The 22,980-nt window shown below is 37.3% G+C and overlaps 1 protein-coding gene across 1 annotated transcript; it reads right to left on the reverse strand.

The window, feature by feature from the left end:
- Positions 1-13,970: 13,970 nt before the first annotated feature.
- On the reverse strand, positions 13,971-14,915 carry LOC126700816 (uncharacterized). The gene has a single exon (XM_050399000.1). The coding sequence runs from the start codon at positions 14,913-14,915 to the stop codon at positions 13,971-13,973; it is 945 nt and encodes a 314-aa protein (XP_050254957.1).
- Positions 14,916-22,980: the final 8,065 nt, after the last annotated feature.

Genomic DNA, 22,980 nt, shown 5'->3' on the forward strand with positions numbered 1-22,980 from the left:
ATTTTGGAGTGATTTGAGGATTTCTGGGTCTAATCAAATGACAAAAACCAAAGCAGATTCCTGATAAGCATCTTTTATCCAATCACATACATACCAACGAACACAGATCCCTTGTAATAATTCATGAAAAACAACATCATTTGATTGATAAGCTTTTGTTTACCAAAAAAATCATAACTTGTAAGGATTCTTTCGGTTCTTTTTTTTCTTAACAGGATTGCTGCAGTTTCTTTAGTCATTCATGTCAATAATCATCATTGGTGGATTTGCTTTTGGTTGGATCGTTACATCACAATATAAGCCTTTCCATATCATGTTTTCCTATAAAGAAATTATGTCGTTGAATTTGAGCTAAATAAAATGTTAGTTTTAGGCGCCGTTTAGTATGGAATTTTAAGCAACAACTTTCAGTTTTTAAACATTACACATATTTTCACACACTTTTTTACTTATATGTATTTCTAAAAAATACAAACAACGTTACTAAAAGGTAGTTTTTTAGCAAAATTCTGAAAATACAATTCACTGAAGCATTCGATTTTGTCCTCTAACATGGTTATTATGGTACGAGATAGGGTGCACCATAAATTAGTTATTAATTTCAAGCAAAATTTTGGAGAAACAAGAATGCACTAATTCTTTAGTAAAAATTTGACAAGAAGTGGCCTCCATAATAAAAATCATAGGCAATGAGTTCCCTCCATAGATAAAAAGTACCTTGCAATAAAAGTGTACTACAACAAAATTGCCTAATGAGTAATAATTTAACAATCTCACCCAAAAAAAAAAAAAAAAACACCTAAACTAAACTAAGAGCCTTATAGTTTAATTAATTTACATCTTTTGATGTTTTCAAATTCTAATAGAGGCATTCATGATTCAAATCTCTCCTCCCTAACTTGCCATCATGTTTTTTTTTTCCCCACATAATCTCCCTAACTCTTATTAACTAAATTTAGTTATTTATCTAAAATAGTGATAGATAAAGATCCATGATCATCAGTGATTTGTACACTACTTGCATACAAAAAACTAGGTTTTTAAATATAAAAAAAAAAAAAAAAAAACAATTTGGATGGCTCCATTGCTTGGCCATACTTGTCATCTTGAATTTTCACCTACAACTTCTTCAATCCATTCAATTTCTTGTCTCCCCCAGGAATAAATAAATAAAATCTCTGTTCAGTATGGGATGTAAAAAACATGGCCTTTAGTGAAATTGACTACATACATTCAATGTTCACCTACGATTTTACAAACATTATAACAGATTTCAACTACCATAGTAAATATTATCTATATCTACAGATTGATTCATTTCTTCCCTCTTACACTTCTGCATTATTAGTATTATTCCTTTGCCTACAATAGCACAAGTTTTTTCCTACTTTTTTTTAATGTACACAAGATTTTTAGTCAGCGACAAGGATTAGGAGTTAAGAGACTTTATTGGATATTTCCTTCTCGGTAAAATTAAGCATGATATCGCAATCAATCATCTAACAAAATCATTTGCTGAAGATTTTCTGTAACCTAAGCTTGGACAAAATTGAATAAGAACAAGACCTATATGATAATGATGATTTCTGTGGAGACTAAATGGCACAAAATTCAAGCACCAAAGCCAAGTGGTTTTTTCTGCATAATATGGTAGTACCAACAAAAGCGCCGCTCTGGGTCTAGGAAAAAATGTTCATTGACATTATAATTGTACAAAATTTCAGGCTCAAATAACACATTCACAAAAGGGTCTTTGTCTATGGGCCTATGGTCATGGTGATGACTAAAATTTCACAACACAAAGACTATGGTGGTGGGGGCCTTGACCTTGATGCAGCGGTGAGTGATTCCTTTCAAATTTCATTTTCTTCAATCTCTATTTACAAACTTTTGTTGATCTCTGACACAATGCTGATAGAAATATAACCTGTATTGAACATTGTACTCGTACCATTCTTTCGCATAAAGGTACAATAATGTCTACTATGATCTATGTAAAGGATTCTAAAAATAAAGGTGAAAACTACATAACATATCTCCAATACAAAGCTTCTGAAACCACCTTTACACACCAGTTCTAGCTTCTAGGAACCGTAGCCAGAAAATATCTCATATGCCCTTTATTCAATCCAACGCATAGCCCCAAATATAAGGGGGACAGCTTTAGGTGTGTATGGTTTTGTATCTTGAAGCATTTCTTTTGGGATTTGAATATTTTATTGTCTAAAATAGAGTCAACTACAGTATCATATAATTCTCGTTTGGCCAAAATACTATTTGAGTCTCAATTTCCATTAGCGAGTTGATGTATGGATCAAATTGACTGCTACCAAAATATAAAGACTAAATTGGTAGTGATAAAAAAATGTAAGGATCAAAATGGTATATTTGTCTTCTTATTTATGTTTGTGGAAGCGGATTGGTGGAGATGAATCGATGGGCGCGCATAATCATGAATTCTATACTTGACAAACTGTTGTGTCATGAAATGAAAGGTATTAGTTGTGTCACTTTGACGAAGCCACATACATACAAAGCACACATGTTTTTTACAGCTTTATATGCATGCATGAGAGATGACCATGTTACATCTTATGTTATGCACATGGAAATGCAAGCTCATGAGTTAAAAATTTTTCTATAAATTTGAAGAGGGAGACGTATTACTATGATTTAATCATATGTATGATGAAATCATCAGCAATTTGAGAAATTTATTCGTTCCTCCCCTGAAACATATACATGATCCCCCTAACTAATATCGGTAAATTATTGTGGGTTTTAGCGACTACATGAGTCACTTGAAATTAGAAGTTGATTAAAAATTATTTATTTTTATTATTTTGGAGGACAGCTTGATTGTCCTCCCATTATAGTGCACAATTTATTTATTTATTTTTTTATGTAGTATAAATTTATTTAAGGTGCAGATATTCAATACTTCAATAATAGGGTCTTTTAAGAAAATAAAATAAAATAAAATAAATATAATACTAATAATAGGGTCTTACTCAACCCAATATATGAGATCTAATTTTATGTATGAGAAAATAAGTATTTTTGTTTATATACCAACATAAGTTTCAGTTGAAGCACAAACAGGTTCACATAATGATTTAATTTAATTTTTTTTAAAATAAAGTATCATCTCTCTCAAATCTCGATAACAAAGAAAGAAAATAATCTATTTTTTTCTGCATTTTTTTTAATGAGTGAGCTTAGTCCTAAGGAAAGAGTTCTTTTATGCCACAATAAAATCTCACCACATTTTCTAATAAGCTGAGATGTTAGCTCACCATGAATCAAAATAAATAAAATATTACACCCAAATTCACGATAACTCAAAACAATATTATTGTGAGATTTTATTGTGTCCATACTTCCTCTTATAGTTTTCCCCCTACAAATTTGATTCCAATTAAATCAATGACATTTACACTTTTCCATCCTATGTACAATCTATTCCAATTGAATCAATGACATTTATTTTCAAGAACCATAATCTTTAACTAATTGCGTTATCTTTTTAGGTATAAAATTATAAGCCAAAAAAGTTCAATACAAGAAAAGAAAAGAAAAAGCTCTTGATGGGGAAACATCTACTTTTGGTTATAGAATCTATTGTCATTTACGATTGGTTTAGTATAAAGGAAAACAAAGTCCAACATTTAGGATAGGGAACTTTCACAAAAGTCATGCTTCTAAAGTTTCATCTTCAATTCCATCAAAAAAAAAGAAAAAAAAAGTTTCATCTTCAAATTCAAATACCCTATGGCAAGGGCATGAAGAAAGAAGAATCACGGACTAAAATTTAGACAAAATCTTCCATTCCAATTAATGTTCAATCCAGTATCGTACTTACTCCAACAAAAAAATAAATATACCATTTCAATTACTTTGATTGAGGCATAGGAGCCGGTAATAATACATTTTCGGCCTAAATGTTTGGATCTTTCACCCTAAGCAAGAAGAATAGGAAGGAGCTTATAGGCTATAGCTATAGGTGTACTCCCAAGTCAAGGACAACAAAATGAATAATATAACCTTCAAGGTAGCAATAGGTACGTATAAGTTTAGATTGAAAGACTTTATGGATGTGAAAATCCACGAAAGCAATTGTCAAAGGCAACAATGGAAGAAGTCCCCTTAATTTTTATCCTATATATAATATATCTATACTAATAATAACAAGATTCTCATGTAACATTATATTTATATAGTAATCTAAATAAACTGTATATCATATCCATTTTTCCTAAGAGAATGAGCATGTTTAACTAGAAATAAAGAAACTAAATACTTTTATTTCCTATAAATTAAAAGAAATAATATTTCCTTTAAACCTCTCTCTCTCTCTCCTATCGACTGATTCTATCATTCTCTTGTTATAAGCTCATTAGCTTCTACTGTATTACAACTTAAAATTTATTTTGTTTTAGAATATTCTTTTATAATGTAGATAATATTTCTTTTATTTGTAAATATTTTTTAATATAAGTATCTACATGAACATATGATTCTAGTTATTAAAAACTTCGAAGAAAGAAAAAGTAGAGACTAGAGAGTGAGAGTAATAGAAAAATTAAGTGAATCTCATAAAGATTGGATAAATAAATGAATTTTTCAAGTATAAAAAAAATATTACTTAATTTTATTTAAATATTAAAATAAATGTTTCGCTTAAAGTTGTTGTTTTAGATTTTAAAATGAATCAAGCTGACCCTAAATTTCACAGCCAACAAAATTTAATCCTTTGAGAATTAGGATTGGAAATCAATATTTATTTATCTTGATTTCTGCTTTAGCTACTTTCTTGCCTGAGCTTTCTTAAATGTTATCTTGATAATGGCTTTTCTATATGGTACATAAAATTAGAGCTTCTATGGTATATAAAAATTAGAGAATGTTTAACAATTTTCCTAGAGCAAAAGTCATTGATGATTTAGGTAAGTTATTGGTTAAGAAGAGGATTTTTGGATTTTTTATAAAATTGTTCAGTCTTTTCTGTTGGGAAGTCAGTATTTGTTTTGTTTTATTTTAGGTCCCCTGTGGTATGTTTGGCCGTGGTTTTCTCATTGGGGGTAGTTCATTGCTTGAAATCCCTGCATGATTGGTTTGGTTTTTGGTGAAAAAAAAGTGTTCACTGGTTTTAGTGGAAAAAAAAGGGTTTAAATAAGGTAAAGACTAAAGACCAAAAACTTGATGTTGGAGACATGACAGACAAGGGTGCTTGATTTACGTAATTATTTATTTATTTTGTTCTCTCTTTCTCTACTTGGTGAAAATGTATTATCAATCCAGCCATTTAGTTTAGGTTTAAACAATAAGGCTGTTCTCTATATACAAAAATGAAAAATTTACTATAACCATTTAGCCTGCTATTGTAGGCAATCAGAAGGGATGATCTTTGGGTTTATTGCTATCTACTAATAGTATTCACCATTCCAAATTTAAGTTTGGTTATTTTAAGGTTTTGTTGCTGAATATTATAGAGCAAATTTTGTTAAATGGGTATAGAATTTGATATGTTTGATGCTTTGTTTTTTATTTATTTTTTTATTTAAATGGGAATCTGTGGGCGCTATGGGATATGAATGATGGATTTTAACCAAATTTCTCAAATCAAATGATGGTGGGATTAAGGCATTTGTGGTTTTATCGATGAGTAGGTTGCTACAATAGACATCCATTAAACAATAAATTTAGGGATATAAAACTTTTTTAATGTATTAAATTCCTATTTTATAGATTTTATTTTTAAGTTAGATCAAGAGTAGCATATTGGAGAACATTTTCAATTCCAAATGCAATAACAAATTCTTTTAATTTATAATGAATTTCTTTTATGCATTGTAAATAATAATAATTTTACAAGACATTATTTTCTTCGTTTTATAGAATATAACTATTAGTATATGTTTTAGCTATATAGTGCTATTTAAAAATTCAATTTTTGTAATATATATATATATATATATATATATTGTTGGGTGACAATTTTTGGAGCCCAAACCCCAATCGTGTGAAGTTTTGATCCAAAAAACTCAACACAATCAATATAGTAGAGTATGGGTTTAAGAACTAAGGTTAAATAAGTTAGACAAAGACTTGCATGGGACATAGGTACACATGAGCAAGAACATAAACCATTACGTTGAAAAATCTTCTAGTCCGAGGAGATTCAGAGTTATATTTATGTATACAGACCAATACGTTAGAATTTCTTTTCATGCCCCAATCTTCTTGCCCCTTTTCTTCTTCTTTTTTTTATCTCCCCCCCTCTTTTGGGGGTTTCTATACATTATATAGACCCCTCTTTGCCATTTGGGCTTTACACTTGTTGATCATCCAAGCCTCCACTTGAGCACTCATCCCATTAGACACCTCTTTCAGTCCTTTGTGAGTTGCGGTAGCCAAGACAACACTGTTCAGGGGTCTTCTCCACATTAATACGGCCAGGAAAGTGGTTGTAGTGCATTCAATGTGGTGGTGACAGCTTTTACTGAGATATTTTGTATTTCCTCCCATTTCATGTATTTAGGGGATGGGCTTCAGTGGTTTGGATGTACCTTTGCTCCGAGTTTTCAGTGTCCGAGAAGGAATTCCTCCTTGGACCTTTTTTCTTTGTCTCCCGTAATAAGGCTAAAACGTGGATCGCTGAGCCACATTGCCTCCTTGGACGGACCCAAGACCCAACTTGTTATTTTGGGCCGTAGCCCCCACAATAGCCCCTCAAAACTCCAGTTTTTTATATCCATCCGAGGAGAAAAGCGAGGTTTTGACTTTTAAAGGGGCAGGACCAATTAATTTCTGGTTTGCACATGTGAGGAACAGTTGATCTTGACGCGTTGTAAGTTACGAGGCGTTACTTATTAATCTGAGCTGCTTTATGTCTCCCATATCCAACGGCGAAGCGCAAATCCAATGGTTGACATTTCTCCTAGATCTTTGAGCGGGAATTGACCTTCTCTTTTTCCCCTTGCTATATAAAACCCTGAGGAGACTCTTTTTTGCTTTTCTCCTCTACTATCATATAAGAAGTCCAGAGAACTCCAGAGAACTCCAAAGAACTCCAATGCCCAGATATTCACGAACAGTCTAACCCTTTTGAACTTCTGTAGTCATTTTCGTGAGACGTCTTTCTCTGAAGAGATTCCTAGTTACTTCAGAGATTGCTGTAAAGGCACCCGTAAGTTTTCCTTCCTCTTCGTAATCTCGATTTTCATCTCGGCCCTCCTTCTCGGCCTATCAAATTGTCTAGATGGGTAAATTCAAGTGTCTAGTAAATACTCCGGCCGCCATAGAGGCCTTTAGAGCTAGGTATCGCATCCCGCAGGGGGTGGTTTCGGAGTATTGTCCTCCGGAACAAGTGCTGACCGATAGGGAAGAGGGTTAGGTCGTCATTCCCATGATCGCTTTTATAGAGGGAGGAATGACGCTTCCCATGCGTAGGATTACTCGGGATTACCTGTTTAACCAAAGGTTGACACCACATCAATGCGCTCCCAACCTATTTAGGGTTTTGGGTAGCATAGACGTTTTGAACGAGCAGATGGGCTTAGGCCTTACATGGCACGACGTAGTCCACCTGTATGAGTGCCACCATCTTGACAAGGTAGGGTACTACCTTAAATCCCGGTCCGAGATCGTTAGGCTAATTTCCTGTCTTCTTAAGTCCAATAAGAGTATGAAGAATGACTTCCTAATTGTCTCGGGGGAGTGGAGCGACGGTCTTCATTGTCTAACTCGGGCAGGAGAACTAGGTGCGGTACCTTTAGGATGAATCCCTAGGGAAGGGAGTTTAGCCCTTTAGTCTTACTTCATTTGAAGATTCAAACACTTTTTTTTTTTAACTACAAATTTCCTTCTCAGCTGTTTTACAGATAGGCGCCACGTCGCTCCTCGGCTAAGTCTTACGAACGTTCAAGTCTTGAACTACCTCCTAAGGTCGGAGATCTTCATTCACACGGATGGGCAACTGCGTGCTGCTCATTTGATCCTAGGTTACAAGCCTTTATCCCACGCTTTCACAAACGTCGGCCATTCTATAAGAGCTAGTAGTCCGAGGTTGGCCAGGATTGACGTGTCGAAGCCAAGATTTTTTGCTCGAAGGGACCTCCCACCTGTAGTTTTGCCCGTCCTTCAAAACCTTTAACCAGCCGCACTGCCTCCCCCACAAGAAAATCTTGAGGCCGCCGCGTTTGTTGAGAAGGAGACTGAGTCCTCTTGTCTCTCTTTAGAAGAAGAGATAGACGAATTTTACTTTGAGGAAGATATCCCAAAAGCTCTTTTAATCGAGCTTTCAGACCCTGAGGGAGAACCAGATAGGAATTCCGTGGTCGGCGTTCCTCTTGTTATTGCTTGCTCGGACGATTCTTCAAACAAGGAGGTGGACAACATGGCCTCTAACAAAGGAAAGAGTTTGCGAGAGCTGATGGCTTCCCGAGGCAAAGGGCAATCATCGAAGGTGCCCTCCAAGTCCCAGACCCCTATCCTTCCTCCCGTTGCTCCACAACTCCCTGCCGATCTCGGCTTAAAAGTTAATCCCGACCTGAAGAAGAAAAGGTCGGCTGAGTCCCTTGAGGAAGGCGAGGTGGGTCCTCACCAGGGAGGTAAACAGCAAAAAACGACTCGGGAGCACAGGGACAGAAGGGCTCCATCTGTAGAAAGCCAAAAAGAGATGGAGCGGGCTGAAGTGCGCATTACTCCGTGTACTTGGAGCCCGAAACTTGAAGTGGACGGAGCTGCCATTCCCTATACTGCTTCGGTCCGAGAGTACAACAAGGGTCGAGTAGGGTATATAGCTGAAGCCCTAGAACAGCCCGTGCTCCTTCCCAGAGACATGGAGGCTTACAGACGATTTTCACAGCCTGAGCTCTTCCTATCCCTGAAGAGAGATCTTACGATGGTAAGGCAATTCATCTTCTCCTCGGTAAGATCATCAGATCCTATCATGTTTTAACACATCATTTTGTCATTTCTTGGACAGATTACTCACCAAGTGTTTGTAGCTGAGGAGTATTGCCGCAACAATCGCAAGTTAGCTGACGTTGAGGCTCTCTCTCGTGCCGAGGTGGAAAAGGCTTTAGGAACCCTTAAGCAGGAGCATTACGAGCTATCTGAGAAGCTCAAAGAGGCTGAGAAAGGTCGCAGGAGCACTGAGGATGGCTTGAAGAACGCTGAGAGTCAAGCCGAAGACCAACGCCAAAAACTATATGTGGCTAAGACCAACCTTGCCACTGAAAAGCAAACCGTGTTGGATCTCAAGGCCGCGTTGCAAAAAGCCCAAGAAGAGGCCCGGCTTGCAAAGGAAGTGGCTCAGCTAGCCAAGGAAGCATCTGAGGCTGAGAAAAGGGCTGCCTACCAGCTGGGGGCGGAGGAGACTGAGGCTAGACTTTCCGAGGAGCTGCCGGAAGTATGCAGGGATTACTGCAGTATTTCATGGGCTCAATCTCTTGATGCTGTAGGGATCCTTGCAGATTCTACCTTGAGATTGCCCGAGAGTGTCTTCTTCCCTCCAGAGATCCAGGAGATCCCTGCCGACACCGCTGAAGCTTCTGAGCAACCTACGGCCGTTCCTGATGCCATTCCCTTAGCTGAAATTGCTGGGGGCTCTGGCCAAGTCGAGGATGTGGAGGAAGAGAAAGGTAGGGACAAGGGTAAGGGAAAGAAACCCTCCTCCAAGGCTAAGGATCCCGCTAAGAAGGCAATCACTGAGGCTGAAAACCATGGGGCAGATTCACAGGCCAAGGATGCTCTTCCTCCTCAGCCAGAGCAAAAGTGTGATCCTCCTGCTGAGGCTTAGTTCCTAGGGTCCTTACTATTAATATTATCTTTTTTGTTTCGAACGAAAGTTGTATTGCCTTTGGCTTTCTGCATAGACCTCTTGTATTATTTTTGGTTATCAATACAAGTGCTCCTTTCTTCATTTTTTATGATTGATGTTGATGGAATTTTATTATATTGTTCCGAGTTAATGTTATTGTTTCTTTAGTTAATGTTTGCAACCCTACTAAAATAAATAAATGCGAAGAAACAGAACTGTGTAATGAACTTAGAACAATAAATGCTATCACGCCTGACTATGAACATACCTTAGAATGGGATAAAAGTCCTAAGTTGTTAATTTCTCCTAAGTCTGTGGTTCGAGGAGCCATGCAGGACTTAGGTTCTGTTTAAAACTTGGATAGATTCCATAAGTTATTAATCTCCCCTAAGTCTGTGGTCCGAAGAGCCATGCAGGACTTAGGTTCTGTTTAAAACTTGTATAGATGCCATAAGTTGTTAATTTCCCCTAAGTCTGTGGTCCGAGGAGCCATCCAGGACTTAGGTTCTGTTTAAAACTTGTATAGATGTCATAAGTTGTTAATTTCCCCTAAGTCTGTGGTCCGAGGAGTCATGCAGGGTTTAGGTTATGTTTAAAACTTGTATAGATGCCATAAGTTATTAATTTCCCTTAAGTCTGTGGTCCGAAGAGCCATGCAAGACTTAGGTTCTGTTTAAAACTTGTATAGATACCATAAGTTGTTAATTTCCCCTAAGTCTGTGGTCCGAGGAGCCATGCAGGACTTAGATTCTGTTTAAAACTTGTATAGATGGAAGTGAGTCAACAAATGCGCGATAATCACAGGATGCAACATAGGCATAGCTGTTTTCATTAATAATAATATCTTTTCAAATTGTTTACATTCCATGGGTGAGGTACGGTTTTCTCGTCTAGATTTTCCAGATAATAAGCACCTATTCCTGCCACTGAGGTGATGCGATATGGTCCTTCCCAGTTGAGTCCCAACTTACCCCAAGAAGGGTTCTTGGCACTGCCAAAAATTCTTCTCATCAAGAGGTCGTCTGGCCCTAGTGGCCTTAGTTTTACATTAATATCATATCCTTGCTTTAGCTTTTGATGGTAATAGGCCAATTGGATCATTGCCCTTTCTCTTTTCTCCTCGGCTAAATCTAGGCTCCTCCCTAGCAATTCGTCATTATTCCTTGGGGTAAAAGTGCTGGATCTCAACGTTGGGAAGCTAGTTTCCAGGGGAAGCACAGTTTTGGCCCTATAAGTCATTGAAAAAGGGGTTTCTCCCGTTGACCATCGCGGCGTAGTTCGGTAGGTCCATAAGACGTGTGGTAGTTCTTTCACCCACCTTCCTTTTGCATCATCCAATCTCTTCTTCAACTCATTCACTATGACCTTATTCACAGTTTCAGCTTGCCCGTTTCTTTGGGGATAGGCTGGAGTGGAATACCGGTTGGTGATTCCAAAGTCGCCGCAGTATTTCCTGAAGGTTTTACTATCAAATTGAAGGCCATTGTCAGAGATGAGGGTGCGAGAAGTTCCGAAGCACGTAATGATTTTTTTCCAAATGAACTTCTTTGCATCCACGTCCCTGATATTGGCTAATGGCTCGGCCTCTACCCATTTGGTGAAATAATCTGTGCCGACTATTAAGTATCGCTTGTTCCCTGCTGCTTTCGGGAAAGGGCTGACAATATCCAGACCCCATTGAGCGAACGGCCAAGGACTGGAGAGAGGGTTAAGGACCCCCCCGGCTGGTGGATATTTGGGGCAAATCTCTGGCATTGATCACACTTCTTTGCATATTCTTGAGCCTCTCTCTGCATGTCCGACCACCAGTATCCCTGGGTGAGTACTCTATATGCTAGTGATCTCCCTCCCGTGTGGCTTCCACAGATTCCCTCATGCAGTTCTTCAAGCAACGATTCTGATGCCTCTGGGTGTACGCATAGTAAGTATGGCCCAGAGTAGAAGCACTTGTATAGCTTGTGGTCTTCTGACAACCAGAACCGAGGAGCATTCCTCCGTATCCTTTCGGCCTCTAATTTCTCTTCGGGTAATATATCATCTTTGAGGAAGTTCACTATGGGATCCATCCAGCTCGAATTGCTTCTGACTTGATGGATTCGAACTATATGCTCTGTGGTTGTACTTATCTTGCATAAATCCTCAACAAGGATTATTCGAGGTAGATCCTGTGCAAAAGACGTGGCAAGCGTGGCCAACGAATCCGCATGTGTTGTCCCACTTCTAGAGACATGCGTCAAACTAAAAAATTCAAAGTCTGATTGCAGGCGCTTGACTCGACTGAGGTATTCCTGCATTCTTGTATCTCTAGCTTCCAACTCGTCCCTCACCTGGCTTACTACCAGTCTGGAGTCCGAAAATGCTTCTATCGCCTTTCCGCCTATTTTTTGCACCATGACCATTCCTTACAACAAAGCCTCATACTCGGCCTCCTTGTTTGTAGCTGAGAACCCAAGTCTTAACGATTTTTCAATGGTAATATTCTCGGGCAATATTAGAACTAGCCCTACCCTGGATCCTTTTTGGTTTGCCGTGCCATCCACATAGACCTTCCATCGCGAGGCTCCTTGTGTAGAGATTGTTCCAACCGATTTTCCATCCATGTTTTCCTCCTTGGTTACTACTTCTACAGCGGGTTCAGCGAATTCAGCGACTAGATCCGTGAGGACTTGGCCCTTGATAGAGGTTCTAGGCATATATTTAATATCAAAAGCCCCTCGAAGTGTACTCCACATATCGATTCTTCTTGTGTAATCAGCGTTTCGGAGCACCGATCGGAGGGGGAGTTAAGTCAGGACAATGACCGTGTGTGCCTGAAAGTAGTGGGGAAGTTTTCGCGTGGCATGCACTACTGCAAGAATTGCCTTTTCCAGTGGTAAGTAGCGCACTTCAACGTTATGTAACGATTTACTTATGTAATATACCGGTTGCTGTATCCCATTATCAATTCATATTAGTACCAAGCTTACAGCGTGAGAGGCCATTGCTATGTATGCGAACAAAACCTCGTCGGCCTCAGGGCTGGACATGATGGGTGGCTGGGGCAGGTATTCTTTAAGTTGCTGAAAGGCTATGACACAGTCCTCAGACCATTTGAATCCCTTCTACTTATTCACCAAGAGGTAGAAAGGTTGGCATCAGTCTACAGATCGGGAGATGAACCGATTCAACGCTGTGATCATACCGGTGAGTTTTTGTACTTCTTTCAGGTTCCGAGGAGTTTGTAGGCTATTAATCGCTTTGATTTGGTCCGGGCTTACCTCTATTCCTCTGTGGGTTACCATATAGCCCAAAATTTTCCAAGATCCGACCCCAAATGAACACTTGGAAGCATTGAGGCGCAGCTTATGCTCCCTTAAGATCCCAAAGATAACTTCAAGGTCTTTCACGTGCTCGGACACCACTTTGCTTTTTACTACCATATCGTCTATGTAGACTTCAATAACCTTGCCCAACTATGGTTCGAACATTCTGGTCATCATCCTTTAGTAGGTTGACTTTGCATTCTTTAGACCGAAAGGCATCACTTTATAGTGATAGTTTCCGACGGGTGTCATGAACGCCGTTTTCTCCTGATCTTCTAGAGCCAGCGGTATCTGATGATAACCCTGGAAGGCATCCAGGAAGCTCATTTTGGGATGGCCTACAATCGCATCTACCAATCGTCTATTCGAGGCAACAGGAACGGGTCCTTCGGGCACGCTTTGTTCAAGTCTGTGAAGTCTACGCAGACTCGCCACTTCCCTGTCTTCTTCTTTACCACCACCGTATTTGCCAACCATTCGGGGTAAAAGACTTCTTTGATAGCCCCTGCCTTTTTCAGCTTCATCACTTCATCTCTAACAACGTCGGCATGCTCTTTCAACGGGCACCGGGGTGGCTTCTTCTTTGGAATAGAGGACGGGTTAACGTTCAGGTAGTGACAAATGAGACTAGGGTCAACCCTCGGGGCATCGTAGGCGTCCCATGCAAACACATCAACGTTCCTCCTCAAAAACCCTACCAGTTCCTCTTTTTCTTGAAGAGGTAATTCCAAGCCGACTTGGAAAAATCTTTCTGGATTATCGTCAACGGCAACCCTTTCTAAACTTTCACATTTTATCTCCTCGGCTAGTTCGCTGACTTGTGCTGTCGAGGCGGTTGATTGCTATGAGTCCTTCACAGAAGCTGAGGATTCGGCATTGAATCGGTGCGAGATGGCGGCCACCATGCATTGCCTAGCCATGGCTTGATCTCCACGAATTTCTTCCACTTGGCCTCCGGACGGGTATTTTACCTTCTGGTGAAGCGTAGAAGACACAGCCTCCAGGGCATAGAGCCCTGGCCTGGCTACTATGGCCATGTAGAGTGAATAGGCATCGACCACGATAAAATCTACCTCCACCACCTCTGATCCGGTCTGTATGGGTAATCTGATCTGCCATTTTGGTACAACAGTCTTCCCCTCGAAACTTATAAGAGGAGAGTTATAAGCCGTTAAATCCTCAGGCCTTAAGTTGAGCCCCTTATACAGATCGGGGTACATTACTTCCACTACACTGCCCGGATCTACTAGTACCCTCTTCACGTCAAACCCTCCAATCCTCAACGTAACCACTAGAGCATCGTCGTGAAGTTGGATAGTTCCTCCCTTATCCTCGTCCGAGAACCTCAATATTGGTGAGTTTCCCTTTTTAGATCTTTTGGACTCCCTCTTACCATCCTCGGCCGAGAGTCGGGCGACGGATAGTACCTCAGAGGGAAAAAAGCCGGTTCTTCCTGGGGCGGCGAGGATGATGTGTATCGTCCCTATGGGAGGTCTCAAAGATACATCTTTCTGAGGCTCTTGAACTGCTTGGCCCAGATGACCGCTGGAGGGGTGTAAAAGGTGACGTAGCTTTCCTTCTCGAACCAACTGATCCAGGTGATTCCATAGATTTCTGCAATTCTCGGTAGTATGCTCGTAGTCTTGATGATAATGACAATACAGGTTTTGGTTGCGCTTCGAAGGTTCTCCGGCCATTTTACTCGGCCATTTGAAGAAAGGCTCATTTTTTACTTTCTCCAGAACTTGTTGCACCGGCTCTCTGAATACAGCATTAACCGTTCGCATGTTAGTTTGTCCAGCCTGTCTCGAAAAATCCCTCCTCGGCTGGTTACTGTTATATCGTTCCGACCTGTAATCATTCCCTTTGGGGGGGATGATCTTCTCCTTTCCTTTCCCTTGTAGCTGGTCCTCTTCCACCCTTTTATATTTGTCAATCTGTCCATCAGTTGGCGAACACTGGTGACGGGTTTACCAGTTAGAGATTTCCTTAAGTCATACTCTGTGGGGAGACCACTTTTGAACGTGCTGATGGCGATGTTATCGTGGTTTTCATCCATCTCGTTATACACTTCCCAATATTTATCCGAATACGCCTTTAAGGTTTCCCCCTCATGCATAGACAAGGATAATAACGAACTTAGGGGTCGCAGGACTCTGCTATTTGTAATAAAGCAAGAACAAAAAGCCTGAGTGAGCTGCTTATAGGAATCTATGGAGTTCGTTTTCAAGCTGTTGAACCATCTCATCGCCACTAGTCCCAAGCTGGACAGGAAAACTTTACACATCAGAGCCTCATTCTAGGAATGGATAGCCATTCTCTGGTTAAACTGGCTCATGTGTTCCACAGGGTCTGCTCGACCGTTGTAGATGGCAAACGTAGGTTGATTGAAGCGCCGAGGTAATTTAGCCCCCTCTATCCTGTGCACGAAGGGTGACCTGAAGATCTGATCCAGTGCCTTACCCAAACCCCTACCAGATGGGCTCTTATATCTCCGTTCATGGCGCGACTCCTTCTCGTAAGAAAAAGTTTCACTTGGGAGAGTTCTTGACCTCCGCCTGTAACTGACATCCTCCTCCTTGTTAGTGGATGTATCTGAGCTAGAAAGGGATTGCCTTCACTGTGCACAGCGCAACTTCTTTTTCAGGTCGTCTATCTCTCGTTGCATGGCCTGATAGTTGTTTTGCCTTTAGGATATGCGACTACCTACTTGGGAGTGGCTTTAACTCGTCTGAGTAGTATGTACGCTTCCCTCTCAGTTTCTTCCATTAACTGGATTCGACCCAAGGTCAGGAGGATTATTTTGCCACTGAGGCCCAATAGGTTCTGTCTGCTGAGGGTCAGCTTGGCGTGGATTTTCCTGGTGTGGACCTAATCCTACCATGCTTAAACGTCATACTCACTAACACTCAAGTTCTTCCCACAGACGGCGCCAATTGTAGGGTGATAATTTTTGGAGCCCAAACCCCAATTGTGTGAAGTTTTGATCCAAAAAGCTCAACACAATCAATATAGTAGAGTATGGGTTTAAGAACTAAGGTTAAATAAGTTAGACAAAGACCTGCATGGGACATAGGTACACATGAGCAAGAACATAAACCATTACGTTGAAAAATCTTCTACTCCGAGGAGATTCAGAGTTATATTTATGTATACAGACCAGTACATTAGAATTTCTTTTCATGCCCCAGTCTTCTTGCCCCTTTTCTTTTTCTTTTTTTTTTTTTATCTCCCCCCTTCTTTTGGAGGTTTCTATACATTATATAAACCCCTCTTTGCCATCTGGGCTTTACACTTGTTGATCATCCAAGCCTCCACTTGAGCACCCATCCCATCAGACACCTCTTTCAGTCCTTTGTGAGTTGCAGTGGCCAAGGCAACACTGTTCAGGGATCTTCTCCACATTAATACGGCCAGGAAGGTGGTTGTAGTGCATTCAATGTGGTGGTGACAGTTTTTGCTGAGATCTTTTGTATTTCCTCCCATTTCACGTATTTAGGGGATGGGATTTAGTGGTTTGGATGTACCTTTGCTCCGGGTTTTTAGTGTCCGAGGAGGAATTCCTCCTTGGACCTTTTTTCTTTGTCTCCTGTGATAAGGCTTAAAACGTGGATCGCTAAGCCATGTTGCCTCCTCGGATGGACCCAAGGCCCAACTTGTTATTTTGGGCCGTAGCCCACCCCCCCCCCCCCCCACACATATATATATATATATATATAATCCAAGACCTCATGTGAGAGAGCATAAGGTACTTCTACCATGTGATGCATTCCTTAAAATTCATTTTATTTAGGCCTTCTCAAAACCTCAACAAAGTTTGCATTTATATCAAATTATTAATTCATTATATGCATATATTAGTTATCTATAATTGTTCATTGATTATTTACATTAAAGGAATTCATATGATTATTATCAATAAATACTGTATAAGAATTTTTTTTTATTTGGAATAATAATGATAATAATAGAATATGATATTCTTCCTCATATTTATTTATTATTATTTTACAACAATTGACATACAAGCCATCTAAAATTAAATATTTGTGAATTCACTAAAATTAATCTTAACCATTTAGATGAAACCAACATTGTCGTCTTTATTCTATGTAATTAAAAATATTATTGATATGATAAATACATTTGTTTTATTATATTAATTATTTTAAGTAATGCATTAATTATTAAGTATATTGAACTCTTGATGTCAATTTTTTTATGATTTGTATGAGAAACAATTGATTTGAAATATAGCGTTCTTGCTCAAATTTAGTTGATTTTGCAACAATTGAAATGACATCCAACAATATATATATATTTTTTTAATAAAACACAATCAAGAATGTAAAAAAATAATTGAAATTTTTTTGCATTTTTTTTATAAAAATGATATTTGCATTCTTGAGTAGACATGAAACATATGCATCTATATCAATCACTATATTATGCAATTTCAAGTTTGCAAACACATATAGTATGATCAAATCACTACACTACTTTGTTTTTTTTTTTTTTTTTTTTTTGTTTATAAAATAGAATACTAAAGATTACAATTTTTTACAAGAATTATTGATTTTTTTTTATACATCAATAGTTGGGGGTGGGACGATTTGATCCTTTGATGTCAAAACACGAGAAGGTGCCAACCAATTGAGTTACAAGGCTCTTGATAACAAATATTGAAATATTGGAAGAAACTAATAACAAGTGGCACTGCACATTGTATAGTAACTCAACTAGTTGTTCCAACTATAACTACTTTTGAAGCATGGCCTTGATTTAAACAACATATGTCCAATGAATCTAGTGAACAATTCACCTTAACACCTATATTTCTATGTCTATGTGCAATTTGATCTACACAATCACTAAATATTGCATCTATACATAGTATCCCTCAATCTTGGGGTAAAACTGCTGAAAAATGAAGAAATAGCATCTTTAAATGTACGTGTTCTACAAATGTGGTAAAAGCTACACTACAAAAAACATGTTCTTAAGCCACGTTTTTAAAAAACGCGGCTACAGCTTTTCCTTTGAGCCGCGTTTTTCAAGAACGCGGCTCCACCCCTGGTCCTATAGCCGCGTTTACTAAACGCAATTATAGACTAGCACTGAAACCGCGTTTTGCCTAGGTGAGGCTGCGTTTAGCTCCCTAGGACTGAAGCCGCTTTTTTAAAACCGAGGCTTTAATCCCATCTAGGGTTTTTTTTTTTTTTTTTTTTTTTTTGTAGTATAGCTTGAGCTGCGTTTAATAAACGTAGCTTCAAAGATGCTTTAGAGCTGCCAACATTTGAAGATTATCAAGTAATCTATATTAAGAAATTCCTTGATTCTTTTGCGGTAAAACTCTAGAGATAAGATTGTAGCCAATGACAATTGTGTGTTGTTTAACGGAACTTGTTATTTAGAGAAAAAAAAATGTTAATATAATACATGTTTATCAATGTCGATCAAAAGATGCAAAAGATGCAGAAATTTCATCTTAAATAATAATAAAAAAAAGGATAAGACTTTGACATGAGTGTTAATTTTTTATTTTAATTTTTTTAAGAGCGTGAGTGTCAATCTAATTCTCGGAGTTTTAGTTTGAACAATTAACCTCCCAAACATTTTTATTAAAGTGTAACAAATTTAATCATGTACTATGTGTATATGTATATTGTGATAACGAATAATGATATTTTAAAAATTATTAGAGATATGACAAAATTAAGTGCGCATCATGCAAACCATGGGCCAAAGATTTGGTTAAAAAGACTGGGTTAAATGCTCAATGCATATCATGAAATTAGATATCTTAGACTTGTACAAAAAGTTTTTTACTAAACTTTAACAAAGAGGAAAAATTCTTAAGTACTCCCAAAATACGGAAAAATAGTATTTTCTCTTTTCATATTTATGATGGACTTACTGTGAATATGAGAGAAGAAAGTATTATTCTCCGTACTTTGAGAAAATCTAAAAATTACTTAAAAGAAAGTATCAACAAGATGATTAATTTGACACAAATATATGATCCGCTCATTTGAATGGAAAACTTTTTTTTCCCTATTTGGTATGGAGGAAAACATATTCTATGGTTAACAAAATAAAATGAGTCCAATGGTAACTTGTCAGTTCTCTTTTTCTCTCTACACACCACTGATCGTCAGTGAACAACTTTGCCAATCATTGACTTTTTCCTTTTTCTTTTTCTTTTTTCTTTTTTCTTTTTTTCTCCTTCTCTTTTGCTCAAACCAATTACTTCTTCACATAATTTTTTCCGTGTAGATTCCAAATATGGGGCTTGTTTTCCTATTTGATGCTCCCAAAAGTTTATATATATATATATTTAAATGTTTTCTCAACATGTTTCATTATTAAAAGTTTTGTTCATATAATTGTTTGAAATTATAAAAAATAGTAATGAATTTCATTTTAGTCAAACAATAAACAATGTTTTCTGATTCATTTTTAAGGTTGTAACAAAACACATGAAAATATGTCAATTTTACATTAAAAAAAAAAATCAAAAAACATTTCTTAAGAAGAAAAGCAAGAAATAGAAACAAAAGTTTCCTTCAAACTAGATTGAATGAATATTTTCCAATTTTTTAAGTGGTGGTTCATAAAATCATTCACATATATAAAATCATAATGTTCATTAAATCATTTAAACAAGTCACATGACTATGAAGTAAATTATGTGACTAAAAATACACATAAATACTTATTTAACTTGTCACATTTCGAACCGATTTAGAGAGAAATGAGAAATAATATTTATAGATTAATGATTTATATTGAAAATACAAAAAACTATATTAATATCTACATTTTTTTTAAATGTGTAAAAAATAAAAAATAAAAATCCCATAAAAATCAAAAGGGGAAAGGATGAACAACCTCATTGCCATCCAAAAGAAAAAAAATAATAATAATAATAATAACAGTGAAAAACAGAAACTCCACCATCCATCAGACAGAAGGACGAAAGCAATGTCATTTGGACTTGACCAAATCAAGTGGCTCTAGAGTACTGAATACAGGCTATACAGCCCCCTACAGGCCCCACCTTTTTACCTAAAATACTACATTTTTTCTTTCATTATATTCGTGTAATCCACGTTCCTATTACTGAGAGTACAGTAATACTGAAGTCACTCACTCTAAGCATGTAAAACATTGTAGCCTATGATCCCACAAACTCCCCAAAGTTTCCGCAACTTTGTCTCACCCATCATCAGACACACACACACATGTACTGAGCGCGTGATCCACAGACACTCTTACACACATGTCAGCACACGCACGCGTGTGTTGTCCTCACTCGTGCGCGGTCTTATTCAAAGCCAGTGGGACCCAAACTGAGTTCTCTTTGGTTTGCTTTGCTTATCTTTTCTTTTTCTCTTTATTTCTTTCTCACAGTTTTTGTTCGTGCAGAGCTGTGATTGCATGTGGGCCCCACATAATTGTCGTCGTTTGTTAATCTCAGCTGTACTATTTTGCTAGTTGCAACTTTGCCACAGTGCCACTCTCTCACAGTCTCCCTCGTCATAGGGAAGAGAGGCCCGCAATTCACTCCGTGATTAGGAACATCTCTAACCTCTATACCCTAATCCTTAAGCCACTTCCCCTTTGTGTCTCCTCTCAAAGAGCTAACTTGGGTCCTTTACTCCTTTTACCTTTGTTTTGAGAAGACAATTCCAATGCATGTGTAGTCTATATTCTCGATGATAATTAATACAAGTACAATAGTGGTTTAAAGAATCATTTGTTTGTACAGTTGATTTTGAAGATGTGTATTTGTCAGGAGAGAGAGAGAGTTAATCAGGGGATAGCGTGGTGTCAACTAGTAAGATTATGATGATTTAGTGAGAAATCGAGTTTACTTTATCAAAAGCAAGAAAATGATATTTTGGGCAATTTTTCAACCCATGTCTTGTCTTTTTATTAATTTCCCTTTTTTTATGGTTGTTTTAGGCAGTTATTGATAGAGAGCCGTTTTCTTGAATTTTGTTATCTTGTTAAATATTTACTTTGTCAAAAGTAAAAAAATTATATTGACAATTTTTCAATGCATGCCTTGTCTTCTTATTAATTTTCTTTTTTATGGTTGTTTTAGGCCGTTATTAATAGAAAATTGGTTCCTTGAATTTTGTTATTTTGTTAAATGATGAGTAATGATTTGTAAATGCTAGAGTTGATTTTGAAGCATAAAGGTCGTTTCTTTATTGGCTTCTCATGCTGAGAGTTGATGCCAATTATTAGGTACAATATTTGATGAGCTAAATTTTGTAGAGTCGATGATCTAGAGTAAGCGAAAGAGCTCTACATTAACAGAGTTGATTGAGTAAATGAAATCTAACCAAGTTAAGTGGATGACGTCTTCTCTTTTAAGCTTACCCATGTCAAGAGTCTTGTGACCTAATGATATCGTCTAATTTTTCTTATTATAAGAACTTTGATTTGAATCCATTCTCTTTCACTTATTAATTAAATAATAATAATTAGTGGTTTGAAGAGACTAAGATTTTAGGTTTTTAATGGAAAATAAACTATTATTCATACAAATTTTGTCCATAAAATACCTGTTTAGAAATGGTAAGAAATATAAAATTGGAGGGAAAAAAACGAGATAATACAAGAAGTGTGATTCAACATGATTTTAAGAGTTAGATATTTTAATGTTATCTAAGAAAGAAAACATTATATGTACAGAATTTAAGTTGAAGGTATGTTTAGAAAAAAAAAGGGGGGGGGAGGGGGGGAGTGTGTGGCATCTTCTTCTCCCTCTGTCCAAATATAGGCAAATCTCTCCCCATCATTTTTTTGAGATCACAATCATTATATTGTACAATCTTTTGCTTTCAATATTGTTTTTTACTTTTTGTAAGTTAATATAATGACTTACCTCTTCATCTTTTGTGTTCTTTTCTTCTTGTTTTTCTTTTCTTGCGTGGGGAACCTTATGTATTGTTTTTTTTTTTTAAAGCTATCTTCTTTTCTCTCCCAAATAAAAGGTGAAGCCTGTGAAGGGTGCTCCTTGCACCTTGCTTGTGTAAAGTATGACATTATAATGATTGTCTACAAAAAATTAAAACCAAAAGAATACTGGGATTGATTCAAATCGTATAGAAGCCCCTCCCCTTGATAATCATTGAATTCAACTTGCTAAAAAGTGCTCCCAAAATCTTAAAATCCGCAATATTCACTCACTGCATTGAACTAAACCAAACAACTTCCAATTTAAAAGGATCGTAGTTATCTCTAAAAAAAAGATCATAGTTATACTCTAAACCAATAAATGATATATTGTGGAGAATTATACCTTTTATTGGGTAAAGATACCACATGATCCGAAACAAGAAATGGTTTAAAGCTTCTTTTTTTTTTTTTTTCATTGGAAGAGTCCTTTACATCTAACACTAGAGTTGGCCAAATCCTAAATCTTTTTCCTAAAATGAGATGAAATACGATTAGGTTACAATCCATTGATCAATACCTTCTTGAGTTCTATATAATTTTTACTTTCTTTCCGGGGGAATAAAAGTATAGAACTATTGAAATGCCATGTTGCTTAGTGCTCACGTTTGCTTTCTCATAATTAGTTATGATACAAACAGGATTTAAGTCACAAATTTGATAACTCTTCCATCATGATAAACTAGATGCATGCATAAAGCTAAATCTATATTGATTTTAGTTTTGAGTAATGTTACAAACACAAATTATTTTACAAACTGATAATGTAATAAGTGATTTATGGTAAATGAAAAGAAGTGTTAGTAATGAACTCAAATGAGAACCAGTATAAATTTGCCTCATCAATAATTTATAAAAATGTTGTAAATTAGTTTGTGACGG

Source organism: Quercus robur, chromosome 9, assembly GCF_932294415.1.
Source record: "Quercus robur chromosome 9, dhQueRobu3.1, whole genome shotgun sequence".
Classification (NCBI taxonomy): domain Eukaryota; kingdom Viridiplantae; phylum Streptophyta; class Magnoliopsida; order Fagales; family Fagaceae; genus Quercus; species Quercus robur.